The 22,302-nt window shown below is 34.8% G+C and overlaps 1 protein-coding gene across 4 annotated transcripts in view; it reads left to right on the plus strand.

The window, feature by feature from the left end:
- LOC143237842 (uncharacterized) overlaps positions 1-22,302 on the plus strand; it is a 26,675-nt gene continuing 4,373 nt past the window's right edge. For 2 of the 4 annotated variants that reach the window (XR_013020290.1, XM_076477508.1), the window contains exons 1-6: positions 91-507; positions 4,579-5,095; positions 7,162-7,306; positions 7,743-7,933; positions 13,643-13,831; positions 14,326-14,401. Coding sequence is in view for 3 of the 4 variants with exons in the window: in XM_076477508.1 (XP_076333623.1) it covers positions 4,817-5,095; positions 7,162-7,306; positions 7,743-7,933; positions 13,643-13,831; positions 14,326-14,401 (880 nt within the window). In the remaining variant the exon portion in view is untranslated. Of the gene's footprint in view, positions 508-4,578; positions 5,096-7,161; positions 7,307-7,742; positions 7,934-13,642; positions 13,832-14,325; positions 14,402-21,508; positions 21,562-22,302 lie in introns of all 4 variants that reach the window. The other 2 variants (XM_076477507.1, XM_076477506.1) reach the window with 2 other exon arrangements.

Below are 22,302 nucleotides of genomic sequence, written 5' to 3' on the forward strand. Positions count from 1 at the left end.
TGGAGATACTACTTTCGATCCAAGCTACATAGTGTGACTTCCCCTCCCCATATAAAGTTTAACTTTTTCATGGCAGTGGGCGTCTAATGCAGGAATAGTTTAAAATTCTTAAAATATGAGCCTCTAGGTGGGTAGGGGGAGAACTCTCCAATACGGGGTCTGCTGCCCCTACGCCTCCTCTGTAGACACGCCTCTGAAAGAACAAACTACTAAAAGTGAATGTCATGTACTTCTAGTTCATAAAAGGTGATGGACTGAATAATCGCAACTAAAACGTTAAAATATATTTCTGAAATTCGACAGAACGAAGCATTCAGCTATCAAATACGTAAACTGGAAACCGATGACTCCTTCTTACAGCGAAGTGACGAGTTATCTATTTTTAGACCCTTTTCTGGGTTGCCAAGTTTAGGTTCCTATACTCACAAACGTACTATTTTGGCTCTCTGCTCGGGTTTCTTACTTTGCCGTGTTTGCGTGAAGACACTGGAGTGGTATCTCGTAAAGGTAAGTTGGCTTTATGACGTATTTCATATTTTATTCACATGAAACATTTTTATGTTGTGTCCTATGTAACTGTTAGATGACTATTTTAATTTCTCTTGCGACAAATTGTTCGTTTCGTTTAACTTTATTTCGTAATTTCTGTGAACAGTAGAAAGTCTGTGTGTTTTTATTTTGTTTTTAAACGAAGGTTCAAGGGCAATAGAGTTGGGTTTTAATCACGATGAAGGAAGAGATTGTAACAATTAACCAGTATCGTCGCGTTTTAGAAATATCTGGTGATAGTTAGACATTTATTTTTAAATTAATTTAAAGTATTATTTGTGGTCTTAACCTAACGTTCATACTCTACTCACAAAAATATTAGATTTCGATACTCGTGGTGTGTATAGTAGAGATAGCCCATTGTATGGCTTTGTGCTTATCAGCAAATAAAACAGACCTAACCTAAACACGTTAAGGATGTACATTTATAAATAAAATATGAATTTTAAGAAGGTTTCGCCACCTGGTGTAAAAGTGATTTACTTTGATCTGTACATCCACGAAAATAATCACTCTGTATATGTTATAATAGTGAGTGAGATTACATCTTTTAAAAGCTTTATTTCACAAATGATACTTTTAATTAATCGCGAAAAGTGTATGCATACAAAAATACTGAATACAAGTACAAATAGGTTATGCTAGCATTAAATAAATCGCTGGTTAGGCTTAATTTGGAATATTATTTTTATTCTTGAATTTATTATCTTAGGAAAGACATTGAACCGTTAGAAAGGGTTCAGATGATGGTTACTAGAAAAGTTGTCATACGAGGACAGATTAAGATTTATGAAACTGTTTCCTCTTGAAAAAACAACAGTTGGATCTAACTGAGGATTTTAAGATTGTTCAGGGAACTGTTAGTGTTAGTGTTTCATCTTTGTTTTACATTTTTTACTCAATCGTGAGAATAGCATTTATTTTATTTTTTTAAATATGATTCTTAGTGTTTGAAATGGTCGCCTTCATATGTGGTGGATGCAATAAATGAAGGGGAGGCTTGCTTAACATTTGAATGATAAGCGTTTTATTTCTATTTTAAAGATTACCTTAGTGAACGAGACGGCCTAGATGGACCAATAGTTCTTTTCTGGTCGTGAAATAACTTACGTTATATATCTATTTCAAAAACAAAAGAAAAATTTACATTGCATACTGTGAAAACAGTTAAACCTTTCAAATTTATTAACTGGTTCAGATACGTTAAAATGCTAGAGACACTAAATGCTAATAATCAGTTTTTTATCCGACCCTGTTGTCCCCGTCACACCAAAATGCTCGTCCTTTCAGCCATGGGGGCGTTATAATTTACGGTCAATTCCACTATTCGTTTGTAAAAGAATAACCCAAAAGTTGTCGGTGGGTGGTGATGACTAGCTGCATTCCCTCTAGTCTTGCACTGCTAAATTACGGACGGCTAGCGCAAAGAGCCCTCGAGTAGCTTCGCACGAAATTCAAAATAAACCTCAACTCGTAATCTGAGGGTCTCGGGTTCGAATCCCCGTCACACCAAACATGCTCGCTTTTTCAACCGTGGGTCGTTTTAATGTTACAGTCAATTCCACTATCCGTTGGTAAAAGAGTAGCCCAAGAGTTAGCAGTGGATGGTGATGACTAGCTACCTTTCTTCTAGTCTTACACTGCTAAATTAGAGATGCTAGCGTAGATAGCCCTCGTGTACCTTTGCGCAAAATTCAAAACAAACCAAACCCAACTGTTGATCAAGAAAAGCTACTGATGTACGGCACTATACCCCAACCAAGAAACGCTATTGTAATCCTATAAATGTAATGTTCGTCTGTTTTAGTACAGCCACTTATACAAGTACAATAATGTTTTTTTTTGTTCAATGTTGAAACGCACTGAAGTTGATGTTAGAGAGCGCAACTGTTCTTTCACGCTCATCCCAATCCCTTCATTTTGCAACAAATTATCAAACTATTTGATTATTTTAATACTTATCACTTTCGCTTATTTCTTCACTTTCAAATTAAGATATTTCCACTGTCGGAACTTTTCTTTGAAATCGGTGTTCTTTAGGTATAAAAGTTAAACTAGGCCCAGCATGACCAGGAAATTAGGGCGCTCGACTCGTAATCTGAGGATCGCTGGTTTGAATCCCCCTCACACCAAACATGATCTCCATTTCAACCGTGGGTCGTTATAATGTGATGTTCAAACCCACTATTCGTCATTAAAAGAGTATCCCAAGAGTTTAAGGTGGGAGGAGATAACTAGCTGCCTTCCCTCTGGTCTTACACTGCTAAATTGAGGACGGCTAGCACAGATATACCTCGTGTAGCTTTGTGCGAAATTCGATAAACAAACAAATCTAAAGCTAGTTTTCTCTGGAAGTTTCTTTCAGAAAATAAAAATTTTAAATATTATAATTTATAAAATTAATTATGCATGCTCCAAATATATATATATTTTACTAAGATGAACACCTATGAGGACTTTTTCTTTTTTTACATTTCTAAATAATGTTTTCATACAAGTAATTACCGAAATTTCTTTTGTAATATTAAATACATCGTTTTTTATGAGTTCACACAAATGAGAAGTTAATGAATTCAAGCTGACTTCTATAATATATATAACACTATGTAACGAAATTTTTACTTTTTCTTGTTCCTGGGTAGAAAGTGCTATTTCCCAATTGCTTATGCCTAAAGTAAATGGAAAAGACCTATTTTTCTCTTCAAACTTTGCTTTTGTGACCTGGGATCGTATAACAAAAACATGATGGGACACGATATTTAGGGCTGATACGTGAAAGTGATTTACATTACAGTCGCAAATCTCGAAAAACTACTCACTTCTGAACATTTTTGTTCATTTTTGTATGACTTTAGAATAAATACATGTAAATCTTGATTCATGTGTTGTTTTATTCAGACCTTATGTAAATGAAAATGTGCAAATTTGCCCGTTTTTACATAAAAAACAGGTTAATTTCTAAATTTCATTATTCAGATCATAAAAGCAAAGTTTGAAGGGAATAATGGCCATTTTCTGTACTTTTACAACACAAACAATTAAGAAATAACACATAGTATCCAGAAACAAAATTTGTGTTACATAGTGTTATCAGTTCTAAACTTGGAAGTTAAACGTGGTTAATTTGTTAATTTTGACAAATGTGTTTGTCGCTGTGAAGACTCTTTAAAAATCATGAACATACGTAACGAATATCCTTTATGACGTAATCGTAGTATGCCCTATTGATAAAAACAAGATAATGTATGACAAGTCACTTTTTAATAGTAAGACATTTCTAATACTCAGATATCGCTTATTCCTTTCATAACGAGTTCACATGCGATATTTTCAAAACAGTTAAGATTATGACACCTGTTTTGTAATTTCGCGCAAAAAATATATACCAAAATATATTTTGATTTTTGTTTCTTTTTTAATTCTTTTTTTTTACGGATTTTTTTTTTATTCAAAGATTCTTTAACCACTTGAACTGCATGGCTAAGTGACAAGCTTGCCCAGTATGTGAATTCTAAGTTTCATGCTTTTTAGCACTTTCCATAAAAACGTGCTCCGTATTTTGGGGACGTGGATGTCCTTTACGAATAATGGGCAACTCCCACTATGCGATTAAAGTAGCCCAATTGTTGATAGTGAGTTAGAGGTGATTCACCTTTTAGAAAGTATGAGAAACTTTGGATCGAATCTTAAAATACTTTACTGACAAATTTAAGACGTCCTTGCGCTCTTGAAGTCTAGCTATTTGTAGCACTTAATAGTGGAAATTGTGCACGTGCTGTAAGTGATGGTAAAAACTCAGAGATGCGGAAGTATGTTCTTGTTTTAGAAACTGGCATACGACAATGAAGGATGAAAATGCTTGCCCTTATCATTTCAATGGCTTTGTTTCGGGTGCTTTACCGCTAATGATGAATAGAATTTCTTTATGTTTCAAATCATCAGTACATAATAAACTTTTCAGTGTTATTTTAGTTTGTCAAAGTTAGTGTTGTTTAGTGTTTCTGAAAGTTTCCATACTTTTAATTTCAGGTCAAAAACAGAAATACTTGAAAAGTTCGAATTCACCTCCCTCCCCTCTATCAAACTGAGTTTCTAATTTTTATTTACCTACAACGTTACTCCAAAATTTGCTTACGTCGTATTCGTGTTGACAAGGCAACCAGTAGCAATTTGTGAATTTTAAACACGAGAGTTCAGCACTTCTTAAACGTGTTAGACCACGAATATCTGTAATTAAAAATAATTAGAACAAAAATTTCGTAAAAACATGGCTGACCAAGCCACTGATGACTCGTTGTTAGAAGCATCAAGACAGGATGAAAATAAAAACGAACAACCCAACTCCCCTTGCACTACAACAGAAGGGGCGGAAAACTCAGAAATAAGAAGCAAAACCTCAGGACTTTCTGAAGCTTCAGAAGCGACACAAGAAAATCATCAGAATTTTACTGAGGGTGAACGAGAGGAAGACTCTGGAAGTTCTGTACCTCCCAGAAAGAAGACACAAACACCTAAGGAACCCGCCATCATCTACACCAATATTGATGTAAGTGTTAAAATAATTAGCATGATATAATTGTCGCGATAACTGGCGTGATGCAAGTGTCAAAACAAGTCACGAGCTATTCGTTAAATAGCTGAAAAATAATATAAGGTTGAATGATAATAAACTGTGCAACAACACCAACACTATATGTATACACTGCTGGCCAAAATCATAAGGCCAATGAACATAAAGAAAAAATATGCATTTTGCGTTGTTAGACTCAACCATTATTTGAGCAGAGCTTCGAAAGATGAAAATAAAAAAAGTGAAAATAAAAAGAACTTTTTTAGCATTTAATAGGAAAAATGTGAACACTATTGCATTAACCTAAATACTAGCTGGTCAAAAGTTTAAGACCATACTGAAACAAAGCGTTAATCGGTAAACACGTAACGAAATTTAATCATTTGTGTTCAAGCATTAGCATTGTCAACATCTCCCACTCACATCTCCTGTGTTACATTGTGTAAAAACATGGCAGAGGCTAAAAAGCTGACAGAGTTTGAACGTGGCAGAATTGTCGAGCTGCAAAAGCAAGGTCTCTCTCAACGTGTCATCGCTGCTGAGATTAAGCGTAGTAAAATTGCTGTTGAAAATTTCTTAAAAGACCTTGAGGATATGGACTGAGAATTTCATGTGGTCAGCCCAAGAAAATTTCGCCGACGTTGAGCAGGAGATTTCGACGGGTTGTCCAGCAAGACACCAGCCGATCGTCGAACCAGATTAAGACCCTCACGGACACAGAATGCAGCTCGAGAGCAATAAGACGGCATCTACGAGAAAAAAACTTTAAAAACCGTAAACATTTTCAAAGGCCACGCCTCCTTCCACACCACGAAACAGCTCGGTTAAACTTTGCTGAGAAGCACCAAACATAGGACGTAGAAAAGTGAAAGAAGGTTTTGTTCTCTGATGAAAAAAATTTAACCTAGATGGTCCAGATAGCCTCCAACGTTACTGGCACGATAAGGATATCCCATCGTAGACATTTTCTACACGACTCAGTGGAGGAGGTTCCATCATGATCTGGGATGCTTTCTTCTTCAATGGAACAATGGAGCTTCAAGTTATACAGGGGCGTCAAACAGCAGCTGGCTACATTGGCATGTTGGAGAGAGCATCCTTATTGACTGAAGGCTCTCGCTTGTGTGGAAATGACTGGATCTTTCAACAGGACAACGCTGCAATCCACAATGCCCGCATGACAAAGGACTTTTATATGGCGAATAACGTGATTCTTTGAGACAATCCAGCGTGTTCGCCCGAACTAAACCCCATTCAAAATGTTTGGGGGTGGATGGGAAGGGTAGTCTATAGAAAAGGACGTCAATTCCAAACAATGCATGATCTTCGTGAAGCCATCTTCACCACTTGGAATAATATTCCAGCCAGCCTTCTGCAAATGCTTATATCGACCATGCCAAAGCTAATGTTTGCAGTTATTCGCAATGACGGTCGTGCAACTTACTACTGAAACCTCTTGTTGGGCATTTCCTACCCTGTTTAGGACTTCTTTTTGGTATGATCTTAAACTTTTGACAAGCTAGTATTTAGGCTAATTTCATAGTGTTCACATTTTCCCTATTAAATGCTAAAAAAAGTTTTTTTTATTTTTCCTTTTCTTATTTCCATCTTTCAAAGCTCTACTCAAATAAGTGGTCGAGTCTAACAACGCAAAATGCATATTTTTTCTTTATGTTCATTGGCCTTAAGATTTTGGCCAGCAGTGTGTATATTTGTGTATGTGTGTAGAATTGCCTTGTTGGATAACAGACAAAACAAAGCTGTGGGTTAAAACAAAATATGTAGAGTTATATGTTATGTTACTTTAACATGAACTACAAATATATTGTACTTAAAATAGTGTTAATACGATTAGAGATAAATGACAGTGAGAAAAAGTTAGGATGTGTGCTTGGAAACGTGTTGTAAATAGAAATACAATGTTTCATAACACATGTAAGCTCTTACGACTATTTTCTTTTCGTTTTACTTTTACACGAAATTATTTAATTGCAAAAGTTTTATGATTGTTAATGACGTATTTGTTGATACGCACTGAGCAGGAAGTAGCAGTAACTAAACAATTCGTAGAAGCTATTCAGGACAAGTTAAATGAAGAAGAAAAGCAGATCTTACGGGACTTGGAAGAATACATGCTGACAGAAAATGGTGCTTGGGCACTGGGTGCAGCACACTTGGATCTGATTGGTTAGTATATCTACTGCACGAGCTTATAAGCTTTAGATGTTTGTGGCTAGTAATGTGTATAAATACACCCACTACTGGAGTTTATTGTTAGTTTAAATATATATTTTTTTTCTAATGTAATATTTTTCTATTGGAACAGATATCTTTTGAAAACGTTGGAGTAAACATTGCATTTTTATCAATTAGATCCACGGCTATTATATGTACTACTCTAAGTTTAATATAAAACTGCAAATCACTGGAAGAAAAATATAAACTTGATTAGTTGATCACAATTAGCCAGTTAGAAATATTTAAAATAGTACATTACTGGTATCCATAAAAAATGTGGTTCTAGATGTGGGAGCAAAACATAGGCTATCCTACAGTTGTGAAACGCCATCAGGCCTAGTAGGGAATGTTGTTAAAAGTTAAACCTGCAATTATTTCCTTATAGGAAAAATCCTATTAGAAGATACATGGCCACTTGAAGTAAAACTGTCAACGCTTCGCATGCTCCAGGCTGCCGCTTTTAAAGATGATATTATTCTTCTGTTACATCAGGATCGTAAGGACCATTACGTAATGCGATACATAAACAAGATAGAAAACTTAAGTGGTGAAGAACAAGAAGAGGCCACAAAGTTGGTACGTATTGCTGCTTTAAATTACTGGACTTTCCCTTTCCTAAAGCCACAGGTAAAGGCTAACAAAGGTATTGTTCATTCGAGACATTATGAGATATGTTTTGAAATGATCTTAACCTTTGTGGAGAGGGTTAGTGTCAGTTGTACAGGTGAACGTCAAGTACTGGAGAATGGGAATCGTTGAATAAGTGCTTATTTGTTTAATCTTTTCTGTAAACTTGCGCCTGTAGTTTTCATATTGGCAAATGTGATTTAAAGTTTAGTAAGTTATACGTTTTCTATGTACGTTAACCAACAAACATAAATACGTGTTTTTGAACACCTCAACGAGTTGAGACGGTATTTTTTTAAAATTTGTAAATTTCACCTTGAATATTCCGGTGATTATTCTGATAAAGAAGATACTCTATCTTTTACTTTAACTTATGGAGGGATGGGGTGAAGGATCGTAGCACACACTGGAGTTGTGAGAGAGCACAAAAAAAGTTCACTTCGGTTTGCTCTCTCTCGCCAGTCCAGTACATTCACCACAGACTCATTCGCCGCTGTTTTATCTTGTAGTAATAAGTTTGATTACGTTTTCTGTAATGTGTTTGTGTTTTCGTATAACAAAGCCACAAAGGGCTATCTGCTCAGCCCACCGAGGGGAATCGAACCCTTGATTTTAGCGTTGTAAATCCAAAGACATACCGCTGTACTAGCGGGGGGCCTGTTTTGTGTAAATAAATATTATTCTTCTGCACCCTTCTACAGGACAAATTCACTTAGAAATTGGAGAGATAAACAGACACGCACCCTGAACCTCCAGTTAGCGGGTCTTGTAAGTGACTGCAATGAGGGAAAATCTGCGAGCCAAAAAATACCACGTTACATTAAATACAATTTTCTGAAATATTTATCAAGTTTTGTTTTTAGTTATTCTATAAACTGTTTCTTGTGACAAATTATGAAAGAGTATTATTATTTATTATTATGGTTTACAAGTTTAGTGTGGTTACAAAACATCATTAATCGAGGATGAACTATAGTTTAGGCCTAGAAAACATGTTCATAAATCTTAATAGCAGGGTCGTCAACAGACTTAGTATTAGTGCTTATTCGGGCAAGTAGTAATATTGCTAGTTTAATTTGATATTTTGAACCTCGATGTACATCAAGTAGAACCTGAACTAAACAGCCGGGTCACAGAAACCCCACGTTCGAATTTATCCGACTCTATTATAGAACTGTTCAACACCAATTGATCAATCAGTCAGCATCGTCCACCGTACATGGACACTTTTAACCAAATAAGAGGATTGAATCTTAAGGTTATAAAGTGTCCATAACTGGTAACTGGAAGTGCTAGAATATATCGCGGGCTTGAACCTTAGCCTTTCCCTTCGTATCTCGAACGCTATTAAGCCAAGTCCGGTTCGGTTAGTTAACATGACGCCTAGAATTCAGGAAATTATCTAGTTAGTTATTTCTAACACAAACCTGTACACTGTTCACTGCGAGAATTGAATACTGAAGTCTAGCGTGACAAGCTCTTCAGCTTACCGCGCGGGAAAATTGTTTTTTGAAAAATCAGCAAATTCAGTATTATATTAGTCGTGTCTGTAACTATATTTTACACTTTGTACGTAAACAAGAATGTTTAAAATGTTGTTGTGTGTTTTTCATGAATAACTGACCCTCGTTAGGTCACTGCTAAATTTAAGGACTTAAAATGCTAAAATCTGGGACTCAATATCCTATAGCCCGTTGTATAGATTAGCGTTAAAATTACAACAAAACAAGGACACCATAATTAAAGCTAAAATAAAAATGGAACTTCAGAAACGTTTGTTACGTATGTAATATTGTAAAAGTGAAATAATAGGTACCAATTGGTTTAATAAACTACACAGTTTTTTTTACATTAAGTCTATAAGTTATTTGTTAATTCTGAAACAATCGTGTTGAGTTTAGTTACATAAAGCACGTTTTTATTTTAATTAATCAACTTCTTCGTATTACCATAATTAATATCCCAAACTTTTTTTATTTCATTGTAAACACTTACGAACTCAGAACTTGTGTAAAAAATTCAAAATATATTTTTTTAAAACTCAGTGCATATTGTATGAGTATACGGACTGATTGCCTTAATCTTGGGGTGCGAATTGGCCTTCTGGATTTTGTAAGTTACGAAATGGGTTCTAATCTGTGTGATACCATATAACACTTCACGTACATTATGTTGTGAATGTGTTACAAGAGTGACATCTAATACCTTAATGTGGATGATGGGCAGTATGGTGCTGTACTGATTCCCTTTCTTCTGTAGATCAAAATTAGGAATGGTTGCAGAAAGTCTTAATAAATTTTCTACAGATATAAATTCATAAAGCTCTAGCCATGGAATTATATAAATCTCGAAATGTTTCGTAAACTAACATTTGTAGAGGTTTAGAGGTGTATAATATAACAATGTTTTGGGAGAACATGGAACCTATTGGTCCATCTTGGCTGTCTCACCCTCTAAATTAAAATAAGCCCCCCGCTAGTACAGCGGTATGTCTCCGGATTTACAACGCTAAAATCAGGGGTTCGATTCCCCTCGGTGGGCTGAGAAGATGGCACTATGAGGCTTTGCTATAAGAAAAACACACAAAATAAAAAGATTTTTTTAATCTTAAAGGCAGCCATTATCATTCATATACATATCGTGTTTTCTTTTAAACTCACTTAAATGTATTGCCTCCACAGCATACAAAAGTAGCCTATTCCAAAGGCCAAACACCCTCTTTAGGAAAAATAAAACTGTCTTAGCTGAAAATAATTTCTACCTTGCCAAAATTTATATTTGTGTTCCCTAGCCCTAGTATTCTTGTCGTTAAGTCTAAAAGAGATGATACATTAACATTATAAATTTACTTTACAATCTTAAATACCTCAATTAGGTCTCCTCTAAGTGTTTTTTCAAGAGAAAACAATTTTAAAGGTCTTAATCTTTCCTGATATGATAATCCTTTCAACCCAGGAACCAATCTAGTAACCATCCTCTGAAACATTTTCAACAATTCAATGTATTTCTTAAGGTAAGAAACCCGAGAATGAACACAATACTTCAAATGTGGACTAATAAGTAACCTATACAATGAAATTATTACCTCTTTAGCAATATATTCAATATATCTGTAGATACAACCTAAAATACTTTTGCCCTACTTCTAGCAACTGTACACTGCTTGAATGGCTTTAGAGACTTATCGGCTATTACACCAAGATTCCCTTCTTTCATGACACTGTTAAGGTTATTCCCATCAAAATTATAATTCTAGTTACCATAAACGACATGCATTATCTTTAATTTATTACAATTAAAACTCATCTTCCATTTATTTACCCACCTCACTAAATTATCTAAATTCTTTTGTAAATCAGCATTATACTCTTCACAGCCAGCAACATCCAATAACTTGATATCATCAGCATATTTAAGTAATTTATTGGCCATTCCTTCATCTATGTCATTGATGTAAATCAAAAACAGCAAACGTTCTGAGTTTGGGCCCTAACGTACCCCCTTGCAACATTAATTTAGCTTAACTGTACTCCATTTGTAACGGTCCTCTGCTTTCATTCATCCAGCCACTCTTCTACTTTGCTAACTTATCCCCTACACCTTTTGAGATATTTTTACCAGCCTTTTATGTGGCACCTTGTCAAATGCTTTATGAAAATCCAGATGTACCAAATTTGCACCCTTACCCTCATTTACATAACTCGTAACATTATAAAAAGTGTCAAAAGATTTGTAAGATAAGATTCTCCCTTTATGAAACCACAAAACCAATAAAATTCTAAAGTTTGTTAAATGATTTTACAAAGCAACCTTTATCAGAATTTTAAGCGATGTAAAACTAATGAGCCTATAATTAACAAGACAATTTTTAACATCTTCCTATACATATATATATTTGTGAAAACCTTTATTTATCCTTTCTCTGGAATATTTTGTGTATTGGGTTGTAATTCAAGCACCGTTTTACTTGTTAAGCACACAACACATTCTTCGAAACCAAAATGAAAGTTTGTTGGTCCTACACTGAAATACAGTTCGAAAAGAAATCAGCATCACAAAAATAAGCAATAGTTTAAAGATGGAATCAAGTATTATTCGTTGCAACTATGAGGGTATAAAGTTTTCCAAATTATGTGTTGCGCCACACTAGTGTGTCCTTTCAAATTGCTAGGGATGTCGCAAGAGGTTTACTAAATGAAGAATAAGAAAGAGCGTAAAAAGAAAAATCTTCCAAAACTTTTCCTTGCTGCAACAGGAGTGTCGCGTACACCAAAGTAAGTTAGAGTGTGGCCAGTAACAAAGGTTTAAGGTTTGTTAGAAATTTTGCGCAAACCTAAACGAAGGATATCTGCGTTACCTGTCCATAATTTAGCAGTGAAAGACTAGAGGAAAGGCAGCTAGTCACCACCACTCACTTCTAACTCTTAGTATATTTTTGCCACAAATAACGGAATTGAATGCCACGTTATAAAGCCCTCACTACTAAAAGAATGAACATGTTTGGTGAGACGGGGATTCGAACCTGCGACTCATAGATTACGAGTCGAGCGCAATAATCACCTGGCTAGGTCAGTGAGAAAATTTTGGAAATCACTGGTGTAAGGGTATGGCGAATAATTAGATAAATTACTTATGAAATCAGCGAAGAGACCATTGCAGATTTTTGAAGTAAACTATCCAATGTACAAACAGTGTTGCCTCCGCTAGTACATCGATAAGTCTACGGATTTACAACGCTAAAATTTGGGGTTCGATTTCCCTCGGTGGGCTCAGCAAGTAGCCCGATGTGGCTTTGCTAAAGAAAAACACACACACAAGCAAACAGTGCTTACAAATAAAACTTGTTCCATTCATTCACATAAAGCCCATAACTTAGTCAGAGCCAATACTTTATGCTTCAAAGGCAAATCCGGAGCTATTATTAATGAAAATGGGTCAGCCTGACGGAATGGGTTTTCGTGGCTAGAGTGCTTGATTCGCAATCCGAGGAACGCGGGTTCGAATCCCAGTCCTTCCAAACTTGCTCGACCTTTCAGCCGTGGGGGCATTATAAAGTCCGGTCAATCCCACTATTCGATGATAAAGGAGCAGTCAAAGAATTGACTGTGGATGATGCTGGTCACTGCTAAATGAGGAATAACTAACGTAATCATTGTGAATTAGTTACAACGAGCGCAGGTGGCTCTTGTTTACATTTGCGAAAAATGCAAACTAAACCCAATCAAGCTGACTGAATAGTAAATAACAAGTATCGTTTAAACCAGGAATTAGGGGTGTACACTCAAATAAAAAGTATTTTCCTTGATTGCCTATTATTTGAATCACGTCATACTTTATTATTTAAACAAAGCCAAAACTCATATAATCATGTAATAAGTTGGCAAGGAAAATAATAAATTGATCAATGTTCTCAGATTTTATGCTTAAGAATCTTTGTTATAGTGTAGTAGTCAGTAATTTGCAAGTAGAAGTTTGAAAATATTGTACAAAAAAAGGTTAAATGAAACATGCTTTACAGTAATTCATGCCTAGACTAAGATATTCGCTTGAACCGTCTGTAAGAAATATAATTGTTGTGGCTGAGTCAGTTGTCGCCATATTTTTTTTAGAAGTGACTAACTTTACCACTTTTTAATACTTGTACTGGTTGTCAAACAGTTGTGCAATCTGTGCCATCAAGGAAGCACTTTTGATTGGCTGATGTATATCTCCGAATGGGAGGGTGAAAGCAGACACAGCAGCAACAGTCGAGCTACAATTAGAGCTACGGTTCATGCTCTTTTGAGCGACAGGCCATCAGTTAAAGAAAAAGGTGTTCGTCTCATGTATAACCTAGCGAGGAAAGAGGTAACTACTAAATGTTAGTGACAGCCGAGATCTTTCCGTAGAAATAGTTAATGTAAGATTTTTCATCTGCGCACAAGTGTTTATCTGATTGCATGTGACGGAAAATAGTCTTAGAATTTTAAAGTAAATTTCCTCTGCGAATAACTAAGTTATTTTCATTTGTATTAACAGAACTTGGAGATCTCGACCGTATTATTATCACGTGAACTATTGATCACAGATGTAACATTAATTTATTCGAATGGAGTTTTTCAGAGTAATATTGGTATTTCGAGAGGTGGAAAGTGTAAGGTGTGACAAGCTTTGAAAAGCAAAAATTATATTAATAAACAACATAATTTCATAAACATTTATTTTTTATTAAAAATACGTCTTCCTCTTTTGTAATTTGTTTTATAACATGAAAAATACATCTTTTTTGTAATTTGTTTTATAACAGATTTACTTAAATGATTTTAAACAGATTCATTTTGTTCCATTGATATTTTGCTCAGTTGTTTGATGACACAGCCACTGAACTGGCGATGGCAGTATTACAGTTTTTACAGGGAGAAGTATCAGAAGAAGAAGGTTGGTTTTATTTTTATGGTCATGGTAATTGTTTTGAAAAGGCCACCAATACACTAGTATTTAGAGATAAAACCAATACAATATTAATGTTAGATCTGCGTCTCAAACATGATAATAAACTTCAAGTTATCTAAGTAACGTCGATTCGCATATTGCAGATTCATTACTTTATTATTCTGTGAAACTTTGGAAAGTTAGCATCAATTGTACATAGTTTAATAAGTCGAATATGCTCTATTATTTTCTAATAATTTCATTTTTAATTTGAAAGACGCTCTAAATAAATAATTATCTATAATTTTTCAATATAAGTTGAGAACCAGAAAAACGGACAGAAATGTAAGGTGTTTGTTTGCTTTTTCTTTTATAGTTTTGTTTTCCATGTAGATGAATTTTATTATGCATATATCTAAAACTGCATGTTATGATTATATATAATGCGAAGTGTAGGTCACTTTTATTACTCTTTTAACAGTTTCTGAAGTTGAGCAGTTTCTTTCAGGTTATGTTTAAAATAATAATACGAATCCTAGTCCACTTAATGATAAAGAAAGTGTTTTATTTTATTCATCAGAAGTTTTCTACAGCTTAGTTGATTTGGTAACATTCGCTGGTAGGCCTAAATTCACAGTGGATGCTAATATAACAATTTCGTTTATTGACTAATTTTTTTCGTATTTACAGAACTTTGTTGAAACACAAACCAATACAAGAAAATTAAATAACAGTCAAATTGACTAACAAACACATTAACTTAGCTACCAAATGAACAACAGCAACAAACTTACTAGTGAATCTTTATTTACTTTAGCGCAAATCACGTATGATGCTCGTATTTTCTTTAATGAAAATTCCAGCTCTCCAGAAGCATATAGATATGTTCGCGGACTTACAACGCTGTAAATCGGATTTCGATACCCATGGTGGTCACAGCACAGATCACTAATTGTGTAGGTTTTTTTCTTTACTTTAAACAAACAAACAAAATCAAGAAAATTCCACGTATTACTTCATGCACCTATTCCGTGACGTCAGAACTCCTCTAGCTGTTTTTAATACAAATTACTCCTGTTATCGTTACCTTCTCAGACAGTTTTTTTCCTGGTATTTTGTGCATAGGTACATGAGGGTTATCTTCTTTATCACCTCTAATTTTAAAGTAATACACTAAAAGGAAGTCGGTTAGTCCACAGAGCCCACCGCCAACACTTGGGACATTCTTGATAGATCGAATGATGGCCTTTAAGTGTTTCACTTATAAGAAGGCACAAAAGTACAGGGTTTTTTTTTGTTTTTTTTCTGTATGACAACGACGCTAACCCTGGAATGTCAGTATCACAGTCTGGCACAATGCCATTGGGTTGTGCTCGACTTCCCTGGATTGTGAAGTACCTTGAACCATCCTATCACACAACAAAAACAATGGGGCATTAAACCAACATTTTCCCAATTAAGAATTTCACAGTTAAGAACATTAATATTCATAAATACAGAAATTACAATTATCAAAGTGTTAACTTGCGTGAAACACAATAGAATCAAAAATTTTATATTTAAAATAAATCTTCATTCATTTACTGTTCAGTCACTAAATCATACTGACGGTTTTTCCGTACGTGATGGAATGACATGTTACCCTTTAACAACACTTGCCATTTTGTCACAGGGGAGTTCTCCTCAGGTAGGTGGTGGAGGAAATTCACTGGTGCCAGACCCTTATGTTGCCAGGGAAATAGTCACAAGAACCTTAGACTCTTTGACATGTAGATGTAACGACAGAGAAGTATTTTTAGAGCTAGTCAGTTGGATATTTCTTCACTAATGTGTTTCCAAAGACAATAACGGTGAATGACCTTTTGGCTAGACCACCTGTTCTGTTCTGTCGTGTTTAAATTTAGTTGTTTCTATTAACCTCTTCTCAACCATCCCTTTAATTTCTCATGGAGTAATAACGGTGTAGTTCACAAGAATTTCCTGCTTATAGACTGTGAATCTTTTAAAAGCAATATATAATTAACCTTATATGCGACAAAGACACCCATATTAAAGAATAGGATAAACAACCGTTAAGTTTTTTATATATTTTTATTTGAATAGAATTACGTTGCGAGGAGCACTAACTCGAAACGTATTTGTTTTCAAACAAAAATATAAAAAACAAACTTGGCAATTGAACGTTTAAAATATTCTTTAATCACGAATCTATTTGAAGCTTAGTTTAACGTCATATCTGTGTTTATCTTTTCCTAATATTTTTCTTTATTAATTATCCACACATCAAATCGTGGCCAGACGCTTTCCACCATGAGAATTACTTCGAACTTTCTTATTGCGGGCATTTTATGATCACTTGCAGTTTGCATCAATCCATTTTCATGCTTTTTATTTGTTAGTACTTTCTATTGTCTGATAAAGGCAAACAATGTTAGATGTAGAACCATTGTTGATCAACAATAGCAGCTGTAGAAAAATTGTTTGTCAAGATACCTTTGATTCATGGACTTGTTTATTTAAATAATGCACCCCTTATATTTGTCAGGGCAGATAGAATATTATCATATTCAGGATATAGTTCTTTAGTTCACTATCAATTATTGATTCGTCGTAGTATCGGATATTATGTCCACGTTTTTTATTTTATATAGCAGATTCCTTTTAATATCATTATATGTACTTTTTACCTGGAATATACCCTATTAAGTAACGTACAAACTAACTCAACAATCAAATTAACCACTTTAACAGGCTCACTAATCAATCATCATCCATTCTAGCGTAACTCACTTTTAAGACTTCTTGTATCATTTCCAAACACTTTAAAGGAAATTATAGATGTAACATATGAAGCGCTCATTATGTGACGTCAGAACTATATCTAGTTGATATTAATACAAACGTCTAAATTGAAAAGAAAATGAATAACAACAGTATCGAAACCTTCTAAGTTTGTTTTGTAATAACTGTTTCACTTTTTCTCAGGAGTTTTCAAAAAAATATGTTTTTATATATTACTAAATTTTATACGCCTATAAACCGCGAGAGATTGTTTTTCTTTTTCACTTTACGTAATACACAATAAAGTATGTTATTTTGACTTTGGTTAAGATTGGTTGTTGTTAAGCCTAAACCTACACAATGGACTGTCTTCACTTTTCCTACCAGAGATATTGAAATCCGATTTTTTGTCACTTAGGGATTTTCGAGAATAAGTAGTGTATATAATAACAGTATTCCAATTATATTATTTTTGTTGTATTCCTAGAAATCTCTAAGGGACTAGATAGAAAAATGTAATGTTAAAAATATAATATGATTAATACTAATGTGTTATGATAAGTAAAATTAATTATAAAAGTGCTTCGGAAAGACGTCCACACAAAAACAATTGCTGCTGCAACAAATGGCTTATATAACTTGCGTTCGGACTACTATGTTCGATGTATTCCAGCAAGCCTGATGGTTCTGCATTGAATGAAATGCGTCATCAACAATGGATATGGCGGGCATAGTATGATTTTGTTTGGTTTGTTTTGAATTTCGCGCAAAGCTACACGAGGGCTATATGCACTAGCCATCCCTAATTTAGCAATGTAAGACTAGAGGGCAGGCAGCTAGTCATCACTATCCACAGTCAACTCTTGGGCTACTTTTTTACCAACGGATAGTGGGATTGACTATAACATTATAACGCCCCCACGGCTAAGAGGGCGGGCGTATTTGGTGTGACATAGTATGAGCGAAGTACTTTTCTACACTCTTTTTGAAAAGTTACCCGATGGGAAAGCGGTAAGTTCACGATCTTACAACGCTAAATCCACTGTTCGATCCCCGTCGATGGACACAGTAGATACCCCAATGTGGCCTTTTCTCTGAGGCAAATAAATATTGAAAAATTCAAAGGTACTTCGTAAAGAATGTAGTATATTATGACAAGCATAATTAATTTCTTAATATGTTCTAAGTTTCACAAACAATGCAACAATCTGAAAGACGTGCATTATTAATCATACTATTTTACAAGATTATGTCATTACACATAAACTAGTAATCGTCATTAACGCTTTGTAATGTTTGTAGATAAATTTATTTCAAATTAATGTATTGCAACGTAATTATCAGAAGTAACTATTCGATGAGCTTTGTTGAAAGCGTAATTCAAACGGCGTTTTCTTGTGTCATCTAACATGAATTTTGACACCTTAATACTCACATTGAGGATGGAGAAAGCGGTCTGAATTGAACCTGGTTCATTCCTTTCGCATAACAACTAAATACTTATAAGAACACTTGGCTTACATGAACGTGACCCTTAAGAGGGAAGTGAAACCAGTGAACCAGTGTTACAACTCAGTGTCTGTGTACAGTGTTCAAGTCCCGATTTCGTAAATATTGTATAGTATTTGATGGGTTAATGTACAATAGTAAAAGAGAAGGGAAGAGGTCCGAACAGAAACAGATATTCCCAAATCACGTGTGTGACGACCAAATACTTATTCAGACAGACAGTAACATGAACGTTTTCTTTGTAATAAAGTAGACAATAATGTCAAAACTAACCATGCACCTTAGACACCTAGATTCCCAGTAAAAAGAAACCATGTGCTTATTATGTATCAGTCAAAGTAAAGATCTTGTGGTCGATCAGACCAATACACCAATCATGATTGATGAAGTCACACATGGAAAACAAAGCTTCACGCCCTGATATCTGACAAACAATGCTATTTGGAAAACAACAACAAAACAACAACCCTTGAATTGATGAAGCACTTAACAGCTTTATTCAGCTTGTGCTGAAAATCGGAATACATATCTGTCACTTGGAAATAAGCAAATATTCTCATGTTGCTGAACAATACATACCTGTTCCTTGGAAGCAAACAAATATTCTCATCATACTGAAGGATACATACCTGTTACTTGGAAGCAAGCAAATATTCTCACGTTCTTGAAGGATACATATTTGTTCCTCGGAAGCAAGCAAATATTCTCATGTCCCTGAAAGATACATACCTGCCCCTTGGAAGCAAGCAAATGTTTCTGAAGGGAAGAGAAAAGTAATAAACCTGAAAATTATTGTCTGATCAGTCTAACCAGCTGATTAGGCAAAATTCTGAAGCACATAATAACTAACCGACTTTCCAAATTCTAAGAAAAAAAACCTCAACATTACCCGACGTTCAAAATAATTTCAAAACAGTCAGGCATAACACAGCACGTTTAAATTAACTGAAATCATAGTAGATAGCTTTAATAATAATGGACATTCTGTTGCCTGCTTTTTTGATATTTAAAAAGGTTCCGATAACGTATGACATCTTGATATAATGTTCTGTGCTGTATTATTCGCTGGCTATCAAACTTTTCGGACAATAGAGGCGTACAAGTTAAAGTTGAGGAAACCTGCTCAGAATATTTTAGTCCAGAGGTAGGTGTCCTTCAAGGAGCAATTTGTCCTATTTTAGTCATCGTGTACGTCTGTAACAAGCCGCTTAAAAATGCAATTTTTACTTTATTTCGCAGTTTGCTGATGACGTGGCTATCTAGAAAAGTTCCGCAACAACTGCATCCAACCTACAACCAGTACTAAGTACAGTAGCCGAACAGTGCAGTAAATAACACAGTAGAATCAATATAACTAAAACACAAGTAGTTTTATTGAGTAAATCTATGAAAGTTAGCAAACAACCTCACAAACTGTATTCACACGGAAATCTTCTCTGAATAGCGAAACGGTTAAACTGTTAGATATTACCTGTGTATCAAACTTACATGGTCAAAACATGTACAAACAATAAAACCTAAAATCTGGCGAAAGGTCAGGTGTATTGGGAGTCTGACTAGCATAACTTGAGGTACATCCACACAAAATATACATTCGACCTGTCAAACAACATGCGTGTCTAGCATGGATAAATGCAGCATTATCCTACATCAAAAGACATCTACAAATTACTCAAAACTAATTATTAGCAGTAGCTTTTCAGGTACCTAAACCTTACAAACTCACAATTTTTTACACACACGTGCACAAACATGGTGTCTTTATCAACAGTTTGTGAACGTTTCGACAAAATCGTTTGAGAAATAACATACATAAAAATCAATCGCTAAACCTCCCTTGTTAAATACGTCATACGTAAAGATGATAATAGTCCTAAGTACCTCTTTGTTATTCGTATGTGCACCAGATTTTATAAGAGACCACCTACTGCCAGTACGTGAGGATAAAGCTACACAATGTTCTCACTACGGGTATCGAAACCCAGTTTCTAGTGTTACTAGTCCGCAGGCCTATCGTTGCACCACTGATGACCCCTACTGCTCGGTAATTTACAACTATAGATATTTGTTTCATATTGTTTTTAAATAAAAAAAGGGTATTTTGTGTGTAAATACATTTCTAAAAGAATGTATATATAAGTGTGTACACGTGAAGGAACTGTTTGTAAGACTGTATGCACAATCAGATTAAGAGAATCCCCAACGTACAGAATGCTTGGAATACATTCAGAGAAAAGTGTCCAAGTATATGAAATAGCATTGTCATGGAGGAGAAAGAAACCCAAATGGAACCTAACCTTCCCGGGTCAAATGTGGCCCAAATGCCGACCAGGACAAACAAGAACTAACATCATCGTAAAACCATCCAACACAGTATTACATAAAAATGTTGTTGACATAATAGTTCAGTCGTAGCTAAGCCTATACTTATTTCAAATGGTCATCTAGTTCATTTTATAGTCTTAAATTGCTTGGTATCAATTATGAGCGATGTATTACAGAAATTTGGTCAAACATGCTACAAATATGTGGTACCAGATAAAATATTGTTCACAAGTTACACTTGCTTTTGACAATTGCGACAATCAAAGCACCAGAAAGAATGAACTAATTGCAGATTAAACATAAGAAGTCGGCCGATTTACAAAAAATAATTCTAAATCTTTATAATTTATAGTTTGTAATAAATATAAAATTAATGATGTGTGTAAGTTGCAGTAATAGAAGAAAAAACTCCAATGTAAAAAGTTGTCTTATTTTAAAATAAAATCATTGTTAGATTTTAAGAAATTTTAAAACATATTTTAATCTTTTTTGTTACAGCTTTCTACTGCTTAACGTCGCTGTTGAAGTTCATGTATATAAGTTTTAACGAAGTAAGTATTTAGTTTCTAAATTACGATTACCATGAAGAAATATAAAGAAACAGTTGAAATCTTATATACTGAGTTATATTTAGAGATTGTTTGTTTGTTTTGAATTTCGCGCAAAGCTACATGAGAGCTATCTGCGTTAGCCATCCCTAATTTAGCAGTGTAAGACTAAAGGGAAGGCAGCTAATCATCATCACCCACCTCCAACTCTTGGGCTACTCTTTTACCAATGAATAGTGGGATTGACCGTCACATTATGACGCTTCCACGGCTGAAAGGGCGAACATGTTTGATATGACGGGGGTTCGAACCCGCGACCCTCGGATTACGAGTCGAGTGCCCCAACCACCTGGCCATTCAGAGAACGTTTACCGTGTTCGTGTGCAACAAAAACATTAGGGAATAAAAAATACATGATGACGTAAATTGCTAGAAACTGCAGTTGTTAACACTGTATGGTTAAAAGACAGACTTTCTTAACTAAATGAAAATTCAATGAAAAACCCAGCTCACAATCACTTGGTCTTAGTAAAAACAAGATATTCGTGGATTTAATGTCCAGGAATCCAGGTGTAAGAGACAGGATAGGGTGCTGACATCAAAACAAAATGTTTTATTTGAAATTAGAAGCAAACAAAAAACGGATAAGTAGTTGATCGCCATAGTGACAACTATAGTGTTGTGGAAGACACGAAGACCAAAAAATAAATAGATACATTACAACAAGCTGGATTTGAAATGACA

The sequence above is a fragment of the Tachypleus tridentatus genome, chromosome 13 (assembly GCF_004210375.1).
Source record: "Tachypleus tridentatus isolate NWPU-2018 chromosome 13, ASM421037v1, whole genome shotgun sequence".
Classification (NCBI taxonomy): domain Eukaryota; kingdom Metazoa; phylum Arthropoda; class Merostomata; order Xiphosura; family Limulidae; genus Tachypleus; species Tachypleus tridentatus.